We start from the raw sequence: 20,706 nt of genomic DNA, 5'->3' as shown, positions 1-20,706 counted from the left end.
TAAGGCGCGACAACCTCCGAAGAGATCTAAGGCCGAGCTTCTCTTCCAATTTGCGTCGTGCTCTTGATTTTCCCTAAAAATTGGCCAGACGGGACCTACATGTTTTATGCCGACTCCGAACGGCATCTGCAAGGCAGATGAGTTTTCACTGAGAGCTTTTCATGGCAGAAATACACGCGGAGCGCTTGCCAAACACTGCCGAGGGGCGACCCCGCTTAGAAAAAGTTTCTTCTAATTAAAAAACCTTTTTTCTAAAATTTTGATGTTGCTTTGCCCGGGGTGTGAACCCAGGGCATACGGTGTGGTAGGCGGAGCACGCTACCATCACACCACGGTGGCCGCCACCAGGGAGAAATAATAAAAGCAAAATGGCATAAAAATTAATTTTTAAAATATTTTGTAAATTGAAAAAAAAAATGCTAAAAATTTTTAATTAAACAAATTTTTCCATTAAAACCAAAATTTTTTTTATACTTTAATAGCGTTATCTAAAAAACAAGTAAAATGGAATGCATAGGATAAAAGAATTAAATCAAAAAATGTTATTAAAAATTAAATTTAGTTCATTTCTGACGAAAGCGGAAAAATAATTATAGTAAAATTTTAACGTGGCTTGGTGGACAAAGATCGCACAAGGCATCATGATATCGATAGCCGGGCACGAATTAGGGAAAGAAAATTCTGAAGTACCAGAGAATAGAATGGTTAAATACGAACCACCAGCCGAGGTAGACACAATATTGAGTAGTCAAAATTAAGATGTAAAATTTCAGAAGTCAAAATTCAGAAAGTAATCAGACAGCAAAAAAACATAAAATTTTGCGCAAAATTGTCTGATTACTTTCTGAATTTTTTTCAGCCTGGAACACAGCAACGTGGAAAGAAGGCGTCATATCCAATCGAATTATGGAATATGTATAACATCACCAAATTAGGTGAAGTCCGTACAAATAATTCTATCTAAAGGTGGCACAACGTCATTCGAAGTGCGTTTGGGACACCGCTAACATATTTAATTGTATAAATAAAATAAAAAACGAACAGGCAATAGTAGAAACAAAACTGCAGCAATTTTCAGCTGGAGGCGAGCCATATCGGAAACGCAAGAAAAAATATAGACTTCGTTTTTTAATACGGTAAATTCAAAAGATCGCGGGTTCGAATCGAGCTCAAGGCCTAACAATAATTATTTTATCATTATTATTGTTATGATACAAAAATTCTTAATACATCCCAGAGCACGGGGAAGTGTTAATAAAATATGACACTATGGCAGCATTTCCATCAAACAAGTCCAATTTTCACATTCATTCTGCAACAGATGTCGCAGTGTTGTGAATATCAATTGGCAAGAACCAGAATAGAAGTAGGATTAATAAGGACAAACAAAAAACCGCTGTGATGGCTGAATGGTTATAGCAGCGGCGCCTAAACGTTGCCGATGAAGGAATTTAGCAGTTCCCGAAATGGATCTATACAACGAGCTTTGGCAGTTGTCTAAATTTTTTCTTTCTTCTATTCTAATTTAATAATTTTTTCAATTAAGAAAAAATTTATCATAACAATAATAATGATAAAATAATTATTGTTAGGATTAATTAAGACAAACAAAAAACCGCTGTGATGGCTGAATGGTTATAGCAGCGGCGCCTAAATGTTGCCGATGAAGGAATTTAGCAGTTCCCGAAATGGATCTGTTTAGGCCCAATGCCTAACCTTTACCTGATTGGCAACGTTTTAATAATATTTCCAGCCACCCACACTCACGCCGCATTTGTGTGCATGCATGCACATGCATGCGTTTCATACACATGCACGTGTGTGTGCAGGTTGTCAGCACCCATGCACGTATATGTGGGGGTTGTTGTGTGTGTGGCTTTTTTGCCCTCCTTAATACCAGAGGACCTTTCGCGGCTTAGCGGTTGTCATCAACGGGACAACCGGACTCTTTCTCGATTAACCGCCAACCAGCACACATCGCAAGGATCACCATCGTCACTTAAAACACCAAGGTAATATTGTAACCACATTGTATATTTTCCTTCACTCTAAATTAAATATTATATTATAACGAGGAAATTCCTCTTTGTGTTCTTATTTATTTCTTTTGAGCGAACCATCCACTCCAAGATCGACCCGTGTGCGCCTACCCACTGCCGGTTTCAGACGCACCCAGGCCGACCATTGGTCCTAACTCCCCGAAAAAGGAACTAAAAGCACCTACAAATTACAGTCCACATATCAACCTGCACAGCACATTTCCATACTACACAATTTGCTAGAGGATTGCCACAAAGGAATTTTATTTGCCACAGCAGATCACAGCTGCCAAAAATTGACAAGGAGAAAGTTGGAGTTTTTATATTGTACATAGGTGACCAGAGCCACAGCATATTCGCCAACCAAAGCACAGCACAATCAACTTTTCCAGCACAAAAACCAATAAGAAGTAAGTGTAATATTTCTTGCCACTTTTTTTGAGTGTTGTTTTTTTGTAAAATAAAGGAAAAAAACCCGTGTAGTGCGCGAAAAATTAAAATCAAAAAAAAGAAGTGAAAAAGTGAAGTTATTTAGTGAGCACCATTTTTTCTTTCCAATTTCAAAAATTAAATCACTTGGTTTATTAATTTTATTTCGATCCTTGTGATTATCTGGTCTATCCCCCCACCAGTGGTAAGGTTTTCCAGACACAACACAAGGAAGAGGGTAACCTAACCTCATTTTCCGCACCATACTAAATAGTTTTGTGTTGTTGTTTTTTTGCACATCACAAACACGAAATTAAGTTCAATTTAATTAATTCATCCGGTGCTCACTTCACTTTTTAAACACTTTTTACACTTTTTTTGCGCTTGGTTTCGAATATCGCACGCACTTTTTCACTTTTCCAAAATTAACCCATTATTTGTGGAGGTGGCGAGTGGTCCCCTTTTTTGTTGTTGCCGCTGAGACAAAAAGTTTGTACATTAAATCTTTTGCTATTGTCGCTGCTGTGACAAAAGGTCCTTAAAACAAACCCTTTTTTCGTTGTCGCTACTCTGACAAAGTCTGCAATAAACAAAATAAATAATAAACTTCGAATTTCAATAGTGTTTATTTACGGCTGGGCAGGTATTTTTACTCTAAAGCGTTCCATTTCTATAATGGGAAATTTTCTCGTTAATAAACGTAAATAAAACAATGGAAACCTACATCCGTTTAGCAGAATCAATCGCAGAGTTTGATAAAGATTACAGCCTTATTCCGGAGAGCGACCATAGCAAACACACCCTTGCAATACAGCAGGAAGAGTTGCGGCTCTTGTGGAAGAAGGCGTTTGATTCGCTATTGGGATCTGATGAGGTGTCAGCGGATGACGTTATGGCGATCAGAAAGAAGCAAAAGGCAGCATACGCAATCTACGTGCGATGTTCAGCGTCTATATCTGCTGAGGCAGAAAAATACAAGAAGGATGAAAAGAACGTCAACCCTGAGCAAGAACCTCATGGGCATAAAATTCGCCTCCCTGCTTGCGACACGGAAGTTTTTAAAGGGGATTATCTGTATTGGCCAACTTTTCGCGACCTTTTCACGGCAATTTATATAAACAATTCCAGCTTGAAAGGGGTGGAAAAGTTATTCCATCTCAACAACAAAACGCAGGGCGAAGCAAAAGATATCGTTAAAAAATGCCCTCTCACAAATGAAGGTTTCGAGATGAACTGGAAAACTTGTGTGAAAGATACGAGAACAAACGTATCTTAGTTAACACACAACTACAAATTTTATTCAACTTAAAAAAGGTAGAAAGTGAGTGTGGCAGTTCAATAAAAAAGCTGCAAAATGATATAAATAATTGTATTTCGTCCCTCAAATGCCACAAAATTGACACTTCCAATTGGGATGCAATCCTGACCTATCTATGCTCAACCAAGTTACCAGAGAGCACGCTGGCTCTTTGGGAGCAAAGACCATAAAATGGACATATCCAAGTGGGAGGATATGGATAAATTCCTGTCTAATCGGTTTCAGACACTTGAAACAGTGTCTGGTTTTACAGGGCATGCCACTTCCAAAGTGCAAAAACCAAACGCGTCGCGACAATCGTCATAAACCCCCACGAAAGGTGCTTTTCAAACAAAAGTATCCAAGCAAACAATAAAATCAATTTGTAAAATGTGTAAATCCCCTGAACACAGATTACGCAACTGTTCACGCTTCTGCGAGTTAACCCCAGTAGAAAGGATTAAATTTATAAAATCCACAAGTGGCTGCCTGAATTGCTTATCCCCAGGACACACCGTGACGAAGTGCACCAGTTCCTACAACTGTTCCAAATGCCACTCTCGTCACTACACGCTCCTGCATGCGGATACATCTCAGCACACGGCTGTACGCAATCCTTTCAAAGATGCGGATAATATCCCAACAACATCAGCACAGGCGCGACAATCTGCAAACCAGAATGTAAAATCCTGTCATGCCAATTCCAGCACAGGCGTGCTATTAGGAACTGCTCGCGTACACATTCACCATAATGGTACCGACTTCTCCGCGCGGGCATTAATTGATTCAGGGTCTGAAAGTTCTTTCATGACAGAAAGACTGAAACGCAGAATCAATTTGCCGGCGAGGAAAATGCATGCCCAAGTGTCGGGCATCACCAACGCAGTATCTGCTCAAGTTAGAGAGGCATCCACCATCGAATTACGTTCACCAGTGGATTCATGCTTCAGCTTGACTACTCCAGTTCTGATTCTAGCCAAACTTACCGGGAATCTGCCATCCTGCCATATCAACACAATGACTATGCAGGCATTCCCAGACTTGGTTCTGGCAGACAAGAGGTTCTACGTCAACGAAGATGTAGACCTCATACTTGGTGGAGACATATATCCCCAAATTATAATGAGCGGTCTGAAAAAAAATGTACTTAATACACTTCTGGCCCAAGAGACAGTGTTCGGTTGGATACTAACCGGTCGAGTTGAAGCACCGAGTCCAACGAAGAGCATCGTGTCATTTTACAACAAGGTTGCATTGGACAACCAATTAAAAGCGTTCTGGGAGATAGAAAATTTTCCCAAAAATAAAATGCTTAATGAAGAAGAAAGGTATTGTGAACAGTTATTTAAGGAAACGACAAAACGTGATGAAAATGGGAGGTATACAGTTTCGCTACCATTCAGGCAGGATTACCCTGAAATAATTAAATTAGGACCGTCCCTAAAGCGCGCATGTTCACAATTCTTCAGAAATGAGGGGCGATTACTGAAAAACCAAGAGTTAGGGAAAGAGTATGTTCGGGTGTTGTCAGAATACGAAACACTTGGACATATGCGAAAAATCAAAAATAATATACCATCCGACGAATCGGATAATTATTTCCTGCCCAACCACGCCGTTGTAAAGGCGGAAAGCACCACTACCAAGGTGCGCGTCGTCTTCAACGCGTCAAGTCCGACGACAAATGGCATTAGCCTAAACGACATACTCCACCCAGGTCCAGTACTCCAAGCAGACTTGCCCATTTTAATTCTACGTTGGAGACTGTACCGCTTTGTCTTTAATAGCGACATAGAAAAGATGTATAGGCAGATTTGGGTGACCGATAATCACGCCAAATTTCAAAGAATTGTCCATCGAACATCCCCCAACGAACCCATCAGTCTTTACGAACTAAAGACTGTTACATTTGGTGTAAAATGCGCCCCCTACCTCGCGATACGGTCACTTCTACAATTGGCTGATGATGTAGAAAATACCCACCCAATAGCATCGGGTATATTACGCGAAACCATGTATGTCGACGACGTTTTATCTGGAGGGCATACAATAGCGTCAACTATCAAAGCAAGAAACGAGATTCGCGAAGCATTACACTCAGCTGGCTTTCCATTGCGCAAGTGGACATCAAATTGTGAGGAAATCCTTCAGGACATCCCCAAAACGGATCTGCTCAGCGAGGACTTCCTAGCGTTTGAAGATACTCGGAATACGATGGAACGCGCATTCAGGCATGTTTTACTTCAGCGCAGGAGTTTTAGAGAATGGCGAGAGCATCACCAAACGCGCAATCCTATCCGCTATAGCCAAACTTTTCGACCCTTTAGGCTGGCTTGCACCAATGGTCATAGTGGCAAAAATACTAATGCAGAATATCTGGTTAGAGGGCACCGGGTGGGACGAGCCTGTCTCCCCAACTACCTTAGAACGGTGGGAAAATTTCACCCAACACTATATCGAAATAGATAACATTAGGATACCGCGGTGGGTAAATTATTCACCGGAAGACGACATAGAAATCCACGGCTTCTGTGACGCCTCCGAGAAAGCATATGCGGCAGCGATATACATGCGCGTGAAAAGAGACGATCAAGTTTTCATACACTTACTTTTAGCAAAAACCAGAGTAGCGCCAGTGAAAACCATCTCGCTACCACGTTTAGAACTCTGCGGCGCCGTGCTCCTTGCAGAAATCATGGAATCAATATTCCGAAACATTCATTTGGGACCAGCAAAAGTTCACCTCTGGACAGATTCAACCATCGTACTCGCATGGATAAGAAACCCGCCCTGCTCCTGGTCAACCTTCGTCGCACACCGAATCACTAAGATCATCGATACGGTCGGTAGCAAGGACTGGCTTCACGTGGACTCGGAATCTAATCCAGCGGATTTAGGAAGCAGAGGACTACTTGCATCAGAGTTGGTCAACAATTCGTTGTGGTGGCAGGGACCTTCTTGGCTGCAAGAAGACAATTCCCCCTGGCCAGCACAAGAGACCGAATACAAAACGTCCGTTGAGGAGAAGAGGGCACAAACATATGCCACGACAAGGGTAGATCATGTAGATATTCTCGACCGTTTTTCAAACTTACCCAGGGCTTTGAAGGTTCTATCATATGTTAGGAGATTCTACAAAAGAACGCATCCTAAAACTAAAGCCATGTTCCACGAAAGGTCGCGTATAATCTCAGCCGATGAGATTAAGGCAACGACTCAAGCATTAATACTAGTCTGCCAGAAACAATTTTACGGTACAGAATATTTAAAATTGAAAAATAGGGAACCTATTGATCGGAAGAGTGAAATCCTGTCACTCAACCCATACATCGACAAAGATGATATTATCAGAACAGGAGGGCGTCTAGGGGCTTCAAAAGACATGTCATACAACGAGCGGTATCCGATCATCTTGCCTTACAATTGCAGGCTGTCTCGCCTTGCAGTCATGATGATTCATCATGATTCCCTTCATGTCGAGAACCAGCTCATGCTCCGCCTTATTCGAACCCAGTATTGGATTCCGAATGTCAAGACAATGATCAGAGCCATCATCCACAATTGCAAAACCTGCATTATTCATAGGAAGCAGGCGCAGTCCCAACTTATGGGTACCCTTCCCTGCGAACGAACTACTTTTACCCGCGCGTTCACCAATACCGGTGTATATTTCGCGGGGCCTTTCGACATCAAAACCTACAGCGGTAGGGTATGTCGACTGTCCAAAGGCTACGTATGCCTCTTTGTCTGTTTCTCCACTAAGGCCATCCACCTAGAAGCCACTAGTGACCTGAGCACCCCATGCTTCCTCGCAGCCTTTTCGCGTTTTATTGCTAGAAGAGGATGTCCGAAAAACATCTACTCCGACAATGGTACGAACTTTGTCGGAGCTTCCAGATCTCTACGATCGGAATTCAAAGCCTTCCTGGCAGAAAGCCGAGACAAAACAGTCTCCAGGTATAGCCATCAAGCATTAACTTGGCATTTTATTCCCGCCGGCGCTCCACATATGGGCGGCCTGTGGAAAGCGGGAGTGAAGAGCTTCAAAAGCCACTTCAAAAAGGTCGCTTCTCCATAAATATACCATGGAAGAGTTCCAAACCCTTTTGTGCCGGATCGAGGCATGTCTAAATTCACGGCCTCTCAGCCCGGCGTCCAATGACCCAACGGACCTGGAGCCACTAACCCCAGGACATTTCCTCACGGGCAGCCATCTTCTGGCGCCGCCAGAACCGGATGCAAACGAAAGCCCTGCCTCCATGCTAAATAGATGGCAGAAACTCAAGGCCCTCCATCAAGCCCTCTGCCGGCGATGGAAAACCGAATATTTATCCGAACTTCAAAAGCGTGTTAAGTGGAAACACCCCAAACAAAATATACAAGTGGGAGATCTCGTTGTCCTCAAAGAAGACAACTTATCTCCCAACGAACGGAGGTTAGGTAGAGTCGTCAACGTACACCTCGGCGAAGATAACCGAGTACGTGTGGTCGACCTCTTTACCGAGAAGGGTCAAGTCCGACGACCTTTGGTCAAACTGATCCTACTTCCCACGGAGGAGATAGATTGCGAGAGGACCAAGAGCTCCTCCTAACAATCCCTCCGTTCCTCCCTACTTTCGAAATATCCCAAACCATCCCACTCACTCGTTATTCCATAACGAGTATACCAGAAAAGCCTTTACGCAGACCCTCGGTCTGCCACAGAAAACAAAGGCCCTCGGCCCTTAATCTTTTTTAAATTTTCAAAACCCAGCGCTCGTTCACCGAAACGAGGCCAATCAACCACCCTAATGCAGATCCCATCTGCCACAAAACACTTGATTAGGTTTTTGTGAAGAAAAGATTGCACTGTTTGTAGATATAAAATTTTTTCATCTTGTAATTAATTTAAATTAGAAAATGAACTACAATAACTTAATTATGATCTCTATTACGCTATACAGTGTTGCACTAATTAAGTTTCCGTGTTTTTCGTATATTAAATATGTGGAAATTCTTCATGATCTTATAATCCTCCAACAAACCTTCCTATTACCGAGCCATTCCAACCTTTTTTACGGCCTGATGTCCCTACCGGAAATCCGCTCCAGAAATTCCCTAAGGCCAACAATATCTAAGAAACCCCGATCCACTTGACATAAATGATATGAATGCCAAACAATCATTAGATTTCCGAACGAAACAAACTAGCGCTATTGAAACAGTTACTAGCGTCGGTGGCTATCCCTCTGCTACTGGTAGCAGCTATGCCAATAATGATCAATTTGAGCAGAAGAGAAAGAAATATATTGATTATGATGACGCAATTGTTGAGGCGAAGAAGCTAAGTAATACAATGTCTGCGGAGGAGAGGAAGACTGCAAATATGCGCAAAATATACGCAATGTTTATGATGAGAATCAATTAGATACAAATCCCTTCGCAACACAACGTGAGGAATCTGAACGCTTGGCACGTGTTGCCAAACAACAGAAAAACATACGTGAAACACAGCGGCAAGCAGCAGTTATTCGTAGGTCAGTGCGTACACAAAAGAAAGTACTCTCACTGTTACAAAGTGGCACAACATTTGCAAAGGTTACCAGTGAAACACCATCTGAGGATATCGAGGCATTCGCCACCTCCGCTTCCACTACAAAAAATTGCTACTACACAAGCAGTACCATTTGTTGCAAGTATTGTTGGTGATAAAAGCTTGGTAAATAAAATTGAAACTGAAGTTGATATAAAGAAAGATGTTACGGTTCCAACCGCTGCAGCCCAAGTTGGTGGTGATGATGATGATGATAGTGCCAAGCCAGCAGAAGATCAGGTTATTTGCGATGTAATTATAATTGAAGGTAGGTCCTCTGAGGATGATTGCATTATGTTATCGGAAGATGAAGAAGAAGTGGAGGACGATCCGAATAATAGTGGCACACATGTGAAAGATGCATATAATGTACCCGATGAACATTGGCGTGTATTGGTCAACATCGGACATCCAGAGGGTGAAGATGTTATTTTTGTAGCACCACAAATAGCGCGCACTCTAAAACCACATCAAATTGGTGGCGTATAATTTTTGTTCGACAATATTATTGCATCAACGAAACGTTTTAAAAGTTCTAGTGGGTTTGGTTGTATACTATCCCACTCAATGGGATTGGACGCTACAAGCGATTCGTTTCTGGGATATCTTCCTACGGCATACACCATCCAGAACGGTACTTTGTGTAATGCCTATAAATACGTTGCAAAATTGGGTATCAGAATTCAATATGTGGCTACCGAAATTCTCTGATAATCCCGATCACATACACCCGGGGTAATTTGATGTTTTCATACTTAACGATCAGCATGAAACATTGAATGCACGTGCTAAAGTTATACTGAAATGGGCTGAGAAAGGTGGCTATGAATTATTTCGTTTGTTGGCCTTAAAATTGATGACTACACGTAAGAGGCGGAGTGCTAAAGCGGTTAATTGTGAACGAAATGGTTCCGAAGTGAATTCACGTCTAATGGAAATTGTACATCAAGCGTTAGTTAAACCTGGTCCAGATGTGGTTATATGCGATGAGGGTCACCGTATTACAAATGCTCATGTTGGCATATCACTTGCTCTCAAACATATACGCACAAGACGTAGAATTGTTTTAACTGATTATCCATTACAAAATAATCTATTGGAATATTGGTGTATGGTGGATTTTGTACGTCCCAATTATTTTGCTACGCGTAATGAATTTTGTTATATGTTCGAACGTCCCATACAAAATGGACGATGTATTGATTCAACACCTGAAGGTCATAAATTGATGCGTTACCGTGCACACGCATTACATTCGCTCGTACTTGGGTTTGTGCAACGTCGTTCACATGTTGTACTACAACAAACATTACATAAAAAATTAGAATATGTTATACTAACACGAAATGACACCTTTAAAACACGTAAACAAGACAAAATTACATGTACATTTGTATATACCTACATAGCTTATGCCTATACGATACTCACCTTTTTTCTGTATCGATCGCCTCGATCGACGAGGAGGAGCAGCTACTCCGAGAAGCCCGATCCAAGCCATGGAGCGTCCAAGTGGAAGAGGAGCTAGACTCACCCCGAGAGCGGATAGACGAATCGATTTCTTTATATGCGTCGAACGCTGGAACGGAGACTGGACCTCTTCGTCCACCCCGAAACCACGATGCCAGCCGGACCGGAGCGGAGACGCGGTCTCTTCGCCCGACCACACCACCAACAGCCAAGTCATTTCTACCTCGATTGCAGCATGAGATGAAGCGGCTCTAACAAGGGACAGCGACAGCACACCGCCATACATATAACGGCCGAGCGGAGACCCGGTCTCTTCGCCGGCAAACCAGGAACCCCCAACGGAGACGATATTCGCGCGACCGCAGATCGGAGACAAGGCCTCTTCGCCTGCAACAACGACATCACACCCATCATCAGCCGCAGGACCGCCGCAACGGATCCGGATCGTTACAACTCACCACAGTGTCCGCCTTCCGGGAAGGGCTCCTAGCCCCGCATTCAGCTGCCACCGCCACAATGATACCGACGGTAGCGATCACCCCCACCGCGGTCGTGAAAATAGAAGCAGGGGGGCGGCTACACCTCGTTCGCGCCTTAATCGATGGATGCTCCCCCACCACAGTGATTGCGGATGAGCTCGCCCAGGAACTCCAACTTCCTACCAGCAACATTGGCGGGCAAGCAGGATGTCTGCTGTGTATCCGAGGAAGACACGGACAGAACAAAAGGATTGCGACCCATGCTGCGGTCTTATCCAATTTTCGGCGCATGACACCCACGACCACCATCGACAGCGCTATCGCAGCCCCGTACGCACATCTCCGTCTGGCGGATCCGCAGTTCCATGCATCCGCGCCGATCCGCTTCATCCTAGGAACAGATGTATATCCCGAGATAATATTACCAGGGATTCTGCCCACCACGTTTGGCCCTTTGCTGGCTCAGAGTACCATCTTCGGTTGGGTACTCTCGGGCACAACCAAGGCCTAACATCAAAATGTTCGGTAACGACCGAAACAAATGAATTTTTTTATCCTTTTTTATTTTTATTGATTTTTTGGTGTACATAGTTGCAAAAGACTTGCATTGTGAATTCGTACCAGCGAAAAATCGTTCAATTCCTCCATTGCCATACCTACGTGTCAAATAATAGCTGACAGGGAGAACGGCAGTCGCGAATGGCCAGATAAGGGAATAAAGGTTTGTTTTTCTTTTGTTCGCCGTTATTAAATTGAAATGCCATGAATTGTACATTTGTTTCAAATCAGCTTTCTTTTAAATTTGTGTACCGAAAATCAGACTACATATTAATATTCATTTCTAAAATAAAGTTTGTAGATTAAATTCAAGCCACCAGCTATGCAGGCATTTTAAAATATGTAAATAAAGCAATATACCCGTCGTCTACAAAAATGTTTGAAAACCACTGGTGAGCTAATGATTTAGGTAATCGAACAACGATTGAACAGGTGATCGAAGCTGTTTACTATTGTGAACATTTCTATCAAACCTTCGCCACTTGTATGAATTCACAATGGAGGTGTGCGTTTAAAATCTTGTATCATCACAATAAGTTATTTTTTATTGAATTTTCTTCATACAAAATTCTATGCTTGTTCATTTCCAATGAATTTGTAATAAACGGCAAGAAATATGAACACGTATTACTTCTTACTTTTTTTCGCAATCCCTAGCTCTAGGCAAACCTGGCTCAGGCCTTAAACCATAACGGGAAAATTGGCGAATGACCGAGGCAGCAGCAACCAAGCTCACACACTGCGCAAACCATTTTGCGTGCCGCCAAGCCGGCGGACTGGCCGGCGTTATGTTAAGTTAGATATAATTAGTTATAAGTTTTTCATTTTTTTTTTCTTTTCTTCTTCACGGTCGGTGATCCTTGGCGGACTGTGATGTTGCGTACCGCAAGGGGCGGCATGTTTAGGCCCAATGCCTAACTTTTACCTGATTGACGGCGCCCCTCCCTAACGTTTTAATAATATTTCCAGCCACCCTCACTCACGCCGCATTTCTGTGCATGCCTTTTCGCGGCTTAGCGGTTGTCATCAACGGGACAACCGGCCTCTTTCTTGATTGACCGCCAACCAGCACACATCGCAAGGATCACCATCGTCACTTAAAACACCACGGTAATATTGTAACCACATTTTATATTTTCCTTCACTCTAAATTAAATATTATATTATAACGAGGAAATTCCTCTTTGTGTTCTTATTTATTTCTTTTGAGTGAACCATCCACTTCAAGATCGACCCGTGTGCGCCTACCCACTGCCGGTTTCAGACGCACCCAGGCCGAACAGGATCTATACAACGAGCTTTGGCAGTTGTCTAAATTTTTTCTTTCTTCTATTCTAATTTAATAATTTTTTCAATTAATAAAAAAATATCATAATAACAATGATAAAATAATTATTTTTAGGCCTTGAGCTCGATTCGAACCCGCGATCTTACAAATCAGTAGACCGATATAACAACAAAAAATTCTTAATACATCCCAGGGCACGGGGAAAAGTGTCAATAAAATATGACACTATGGCAGCATTGCCATCAAACAAGTCTAATTTTCACATTCATTCTGCAACAGATGTCGCAGTGTTGTGAATAACAATTGGCAAGAACCAGAATAGAAGTAGGATTAAAGAAGACAAACAAAAAACCACTGTGATGGCTGAATGGTTATAGCAGCGGCGCCTAAACGTTGCGATGAAGGAATTTAGCAGTGCCCGAAATGGATCTATACAACAAGCTTTGGCAGTTGTCTAAATTTTTTCTTTCTTCTATTCTAATTTAATAATTTTTTCAATTAAGAAAAAATTTATCATAACAATAATAATGATAAAATAATTATTGTTAGCCCTTGAGCTCGATTCGAACCCGCGATATTACAAATCAATAGGCCGATATAACAACAAAAAATTCTAAATATATGATAATAACAAGAACGAATATCAATGAGGATGATATAGACTAGCTAAAAATAAATGATGAAATCATACAAAGAGTTAACAGTATAAAATACTTAGGAATAATAATTGATAATAAACTCAAATTTGAAGATCATATAAATTATACAATTGAAAAAGTTGCTAATAAAATAGGAGTCATGCAGAGAACAACTAAATTCATTCAAAAAAAGTACAAAATAATTTTATATAAATCAATTATAGAACCGCACTTCGTGTACTGCCCGTCCATTATATTCATAATATCGGATAAAGAAGTAGACAAGATTCAAAATAGATGCATGAGATTTATTCTTCAGAAACCTAGATATACACGAACGGCTGACATGTTGAAGACTTTAGACTGGTTAAGTGTGAAACAAAAGATTTTTTTCCACTCCATGAAATTCATATTTAATATCAAACATGGAAATGTACCAGCGTATTTAAATAAAAATATAGCATTAGTTGAGTACGAGGAACAAACATAATTTCAAATTGCCGTTTTTTAGAACTGAAATTGATCAACAGAATATTTTCTACAAGGGTCTGAAAAGTTACAATGCTATGCCTATGGATATAAAAAGTTGCAACCAAATAACGGTATTTAAAACAAAATTATATGAATATTGTAAAACTTTAGCTATAAGATAGAAACTGTAATATATTCAAATTTAAGAATTAGGCTTCTGGCCGTAATAAATAAATAATAATAATAAAAAAACAGTTGTGTTGAATGATGGGGGCGTGGACGATTTTCTTTGTAAACAACGCATTGGTACATAGGAATAGTAAAGAGTGAGAACCTTTTCATTTAAAAATTTGAGTTTATCGTTCATATCAGATAAACTCCAGCAATCGGCCCAGTAAACACGAGATATGTCAGCAGTCAAGCTGTTAAGGTTAATCGAGCGATATTCAGGGAAACTATATGCAACAGGTAATGAATTATGGTGGTTAAACGAACAAAAAATTAAATCATGGTCAGAGATAAATGATATTTGGTCAAATTTTAAAACAGAGGACGGATCGGAGACAAAGAAATAATCAAGCAGACTAGGACAACAGTTATTCGCGAACCTTGTTGGTACTGATGAGTTGACTAGAGAAAGACCATTACCAGAAACATCGTCCAACAGACGGGAGCTATACATGTCACGACATAACATATTAACATTAAAGTCACCACACACAACGATATTATCGAAGTCAACTGTGAATGCAGATAGCATGCTACAAAAATCACTTACACTAGAACACCTATTAGGATTATACACACATGACACAAAGATTTTTGACGCAGAACTAGACACTTCAATAAGTACAAACTCAGTTGTACTCTCAACAGAATGGGACACTATGCGAGTCTTCAGATGAGATTTGCAGTACACCGCCACTCCTCCACCCTTTCTATTCAGTCTATCATTTCGATATAATTTATAGCCCTCTATTTCAAAGTGTCGTCTCTTAAATCATGTCTAAACCAGGTCTTTGATACGCAAATAACATCCATAGACGACCGCTCAAACGTTCTCCTAACCAGATGCATTTTCTCATAATTAAGACTTCGTGCATTAAAATGCACAACATTAAATCCTCTTTGTGTACTGCACATGATATTTAAAAGTGCAAGACTATTTTCATCAATGCTATTCATTCCACCGTTTAGAATGATTTAGATAGCATAAGTTAAAAGCAACCCTAAGATAATTACAAATAAACCGAAGTAAAGATACCACGCAGTAACTGAGTTTAACTACACTTACAAAATATATACATATACAAAACAGAAACAACAAGATACCATTACTATATTAAATACAACTCTAGCCAAACTGCTGCAAATCATCAACACTCCTTATTTTTAGTGGTGGGCTGTTAGTTGACCTGTCCGCTCTTATATGTACCATACCTCTCATAGTAAATACCGATACTAGGCTTCCTTTTCGTCGCAACTTAATGGCCTCTTGCAGTAAAAGTATTCTCCCTAGTGAGGCTCTCGTATATATGAAAGGACCCCTCAATGCCGATTGGACGCAAAGGAGTCGCAATTTTATTCTCTTGCGATGTTCTCTAAAAGCTCGCAGGGTACGGTTGCGTTCAAGAGGAGCGTATCACTGCACTGTTCAATGTAGTACTTGACGCCTTAGTGCGGAAAATATCCCTGATCTGCGGAGCCATGAACTCAATTGAGAAACAGACTTGGTAATACTTTTTTTTAAGTTTTCGCCCTTACCGAACGGAATTCCGAAAACAATGGCATCCGCCGCAATATCAGGCGCAGCACTCCTCTCGAATACATCCTCCAAATGATCTTTCATTAACGCAAGATCCTCCCCTGTTTTCTGCGCATTAGCTTCCAATACAGCAATCCGGGCAGACGAGTCAGCAACCGTATAAGCAAACGAAGTTATATCCTCAATACTTTTAGTAAGCTTACTCTCCACCTCAGCAAGCTGGTCCGAACTCCTTTTAATTAGTGGCCACAACTGCTCAGTGTGCTGCTGAACATTCTCTTCCAGCTCCTTCAATTTGCCGAATACAGCTGCAAGGATAATACCTTCTTCAAACTTAGCCGCTTTCGGAGTAGGAGAGCCCTGCTTGCTTAGCCGACGATTTACAGAGGGAGGAGTAGTAGACGCCATTCTAGATTATAGGGTACTCAGAAATTTATTCTATTAATACTTGCGAGTACTTTATGAGTTATTAAGTACACCTGGTCACCGTAATTTAAATCAGCTGAAGAAAGATGGTTCACACACAGGTGGCGCCCTGATAAGTTGGTCAACTTATTTGCAAACTTTTTCGCGCTAGATGTTATTGCAAAAAATATAATTTAAGACCTTTCTATATTTGCAGCAAATCCAAAAGGAGAGTTCGAATTGATGAAACTGCGCGATTTTATACAAAAGTCCCTCTTCGAAAACGTATATTGAACACTTCTACTAAGCGTAATGCACTTAAAAACAATGAAATTATTAAAATTTGTAAGCAAAAACTTTTGAATCACGTATCCAGAGTTGCCAGATCCGCAGTGTGTATAGTCTGCGCCTGAATCCCAATAAATCTTTTGTCCTGCCTATTGCGAAAAAGAGGTTGCAAGGTGTTACCTTGCCCCTGCTGTACTTGAACAGGATGCCTTTGCAGGTTGTTAGTAAAATTACTAACCTTGGCTTCGTAATTAATTCTAACTTGTCCTGTGTTGATCACACAAATTCAGTGTATGCCTCCTTAAGAAGTCTGAGGCCGGCTGGTGCTTTTACACCTTTAGTCATTAGGCCGAGACTCGCAATTCAGCTACTGCTACCAATAATTTCGTATTCTGAATTAGTCTATAATAAGTTGGACTTACAATCTGCCCACAAAATTGATGTGTTATTCAATCATATTACTCGGTATATTTATGGTCCTAAGAGATATGATTACTTCTCCAGCTGGAGAAATAAACTTTTGGGATGTGATATTTTCCAGTACGGTAAAGCCAGAAGCTGTATTTTTCTGTTTCGTCTTATGTCTCCCTCTTGTTTGACAAACTTGTTTTCACTAGGTCTGAGCGTACCAGTGATTTAATTCTCCCTACCTTTAATTTTATAGCATCTGCGAGGTTGTCCTTTGTCAACACTATAAGAACCTGGAATTGCATACCAGCCTCTGTTAAGAGTAAGCTAAACAAAAGTAATTTCAAGGAAATCTTATTTTCCAGGTTACTTGATCTTATATTTGTCGACGAGAATTTAATATATCAACTCTCTGAGAGTACCTTTCCTGTATGTCTATCTGATAGACATCATATACCGATAGTTATTCATCTTTAGTAAGCTTACTCATATGCATAGGTTTTCTATTGGATAACATTTCCAGTGATGTGTTAATTAACAAAAACGAATCGTTGTCCGTTAATCACACAATATTTTCGCAAGATGTCGAGTCCCAATTGTCTAGTTTATCAATTGGCGATAATAATGGTACTACTTATGACAATGGAAAATCAAATAAGGATTCAATACCTAATACTTGGCTGCCTATAAAGACACATACAGCTTTTAAAAATAGGACGTGTAAAACACCGAAGTTTGATGAGAGTGAAGGTCCTATTACTCCCAATACAACTTTAGAGTCCTTGGATATTGTAGAAGCTGAATTAGCTCCGCTTTTAAAGACAGGTGGAGCATTTGAGCCAAATGATTGTGGCTCCGTTTAGGGATCGTTACGCTCATTTGGCAGTTTTTCTGCGAAACATTCATCCATTCCTAATGAAACAGCATATCGCTTATAGAATATTTCTTATTGAGCAAACAAATGCAAAAGCTTTCAGTCGTGCTTACTTATGAATATTGGCCTCCTAGAAACATTAAAAATATTTCCATGGGACTGCTTTATCTTCCATGACGTTGACTTGTTACTTCTAGATAATCGAAACTTATACACATACCCGCGGCAACCGCCGCACATGTCGGTTGCTATAGACACATTAAACTTCAAGTTGCCTTGTGGATCAATTTTTGGGGGAGTATCTGCTATGACACGTAAACAGTTTCACCTGGTGAATGGCTTCTCAAATTCATACTTAGGTTGGGGTGGGGAAGATGATGATATGTCGAACAGATTGAAACACGCCAATTTGTTCATATCAGATATCCCGTCAATATAGCACGTTATATGATGATAAAACACCCCAAGGAAAAAGCAAATCCAAAAAGATATGAAAATCTCGGGAATGGAATCAACAAAATGGTAATGGATGGTATAAATTCATTAAGTATAATATATATAGTATAAAAGAATTTCCAACAATGACTTGGTATTTAGCAGAATTAAAAATCCGTGACCAAACAAGTTAGTATTTCCATATATAAGTAGGTAAATAGTGATTGCTCAGTTGTTTAGGTTTTTCTTTTATAAATATTTAAGATAAAAAGTGTTTACTCTTACTGCTTTACATTTATTGTATATTTCATTTACATATAATATTATAAATAATAATAATAACTTTGATGCTATCCCTACGTCATCTGTTTTATATAATGGTATAATAAAACTATTAAGAGATTAAAAATAAGCGTAACAAACTCAATAACTTAAAAAAAAAAATGTAAGGCGCGATAACCTCCGAAGAGATTTTAGGCCGAGCTTCTCTTCCAATTTACGTCATGCTCCTTTTTTTTAATTTTTCCTACAAATTGGCGGGACGGGACCTACTTGTTTTATGCCGACTCCGAACGGCATCTGCGAGGCAGATGAGTTTTCACTGAGAGCTTTTCATGGCAGAAATACACTCGGAGTTCTTGCCAAACACTGCCGAGGGGCGACCCCGCTTAGAAAAATTTTCTTCTAATTGAAAAACCTTATTTCTAAAAATTTGATGTTGCTTTGCCCGGGGTGTGAACCCAGGGCATTCGGTGTGGTAGGCGGAGCATGCTACCATCACACCACGGTGGCCGCCAACTCAATAACTTATTTAAGGCAAATACAGATAACTTCCTTCTCAGAGAACAGTTCATTACCAGTCTGTGTCAATTTAATGTCCTTGACAAATTTCTTTATAATAGCTATATGTGTAGGCCCGAAAATAAACTTAAAGAAAATCCAAAAGCCTTTTGGAACTTTATCCTCTCTAAACGTGGTTCGACGATTATCCCGACCTGCATGAGCTTTAATGGAGTAAGCTCCCAGTCTTTACCTGAAACAGTGGAGCTGTTTGCTGAATTTTTTAAATCAAACTTTGATGATGCTACTGTAGATCTGATTGACTCTTATTCGCTCTCCGGGCTCTGTGATCGTTTAGATTTTGGCTCCCTCATTATCTCCGCCGATAACGTCAGCAATGCTATGTCTTCCCTAAAACCCTCGTTAAAGTGTGGCAGTGATGGCCTCTGTGCCTTTGTCCTGAATTTCTGTAGTTTATCTTTTATCCCTGTCTTCCGGAACTTTTATCGATAGGTGGAAAAAAAAGTTCCATATGTCCAATCTTTAAAGCTGGCAATAAAAATGATGTCTCTAACTATAGGCCTATCGCCAAACTCACAGTTTGCTCGAAGCTTTTTGAAAGAATTATAAAGGAGAAGCTAACTTTTGTCATCAAAAGCGTTTTTGAGCCGTGCCAACATGGGTTTGTGGTGGGCGCTCGACTGTTACGAGCCTGGCGTCGTTTTCTGATTTCTGCATCTGCATTTCAGGATGGCTGTCATGTAGATACTATATACACTGATTTCTCAAAGGCTTTCGATAAAGTTTCACATAAAATCTTATTATTTAAACTGGAATGTATTGGATCTCATTTTTTCTTTTTGTCATGGTTAAAATCTTATTTGTCGAATAGGTCTCTGAGCGTCGAAAAAGAGTATAACCTGTAACAGTATCCAGATCGAAGTTGAGCTAGAGTGACTCGCATTTCCCTAGGGAGTGTGCTTTCCTCTTGTACAAGTTTAGGGTATTGTTCTTTGAGTACAGAATTCACCGGGCATTTCCTGACATAGAGGTCCGACGCCTGTGTATGGAGTTCACTGAAGACCTGCTTGTGTTTTTTGGCTTCATACGGCTGTGTTCTCAAGTGCCGTATTTCCTCATAACCTTACGGAAATGGCTCCTTAAGCCCCTGGGTGGTGTTGGCTCATCAATCAGATGTCTGTTGGGATGCCCAGGTTTCTGGGTATTCAACAGGAACTGTTTGGTTAGCATTTCATTTCTCTCCCTGATGGGGAGTATTCTCGCCTCATTATGTAGATGGTGGTCTGGGGACATAAGAAGACAACCCGTGGCGGTTTGCGTCCTTTGTCCTGTCCTAGCCTCTTGCACTCCATCGGTGGAACCTCCGCAGCATGGGCCATGTAGCAGGATGTCAGGATAAGTGCCTGCTTATTCTTTTGCTCAACGGCCCCACTACGAGGTCCTCACTAGTGTAATTAGGCAGCATATATGAGTGCAGTTGTTTCCTTAC

The 20,706-nt window shown here is 40.7% G+C and overlaps 2 protein-coding genes and 1 pseudogene across 10 annotated transcripts in view; all 3 read left to right on the top strand.

Moving 5' to 3' along the window:
* The window catches only part of Nup205 (nuclear pore complex protein Nup205), a 797,639-nt gene that overhangs the window by 71,031 nt on the left and 705,902 nt on the right, over positions 1 to 20,706 (top strand). The gene's annotated exons all lie outside the window — the stretch shown is intronic.
* Positions 8,912 to 11,957, top strand: LOC137247647 (helicase ARIP4-like). Its single transcript, XM_067778620.1, is given in 5 exon segments — positions 8,912 to 9,092; positions 9,173 to 9,281; positions 9,343 to 9,912; positions 9,914 to 10,722; positions 11,878 to 11,957. Coding segments are annotated over 5 exon segments (1,749 nt in total).
* Positions 12,220 to 18,610, top strand: LOC137247646 (beta-1,4-N-acetylgalactosaminyltransferase bre-4-like; annotated as a pseudogene).

The sequence above is a fragment of the Eurosta solidaginis genome, chromosome 4 (genome assembly GCF_040869045.1).
Source record: "Eurosta solidaginis isolate ZX-2024a chromosome 4, ASM4086904v1, whole genome shotgun sequence".
NCBI lineage: Eukaryota > Metazoa > Arthropoda > Insecta > Diptera > Tephritidae > Eurosta > Eurosta solidaginis.
This window is presented reverse-complemented; position numbering and strand designations above follow the sequence as displayed.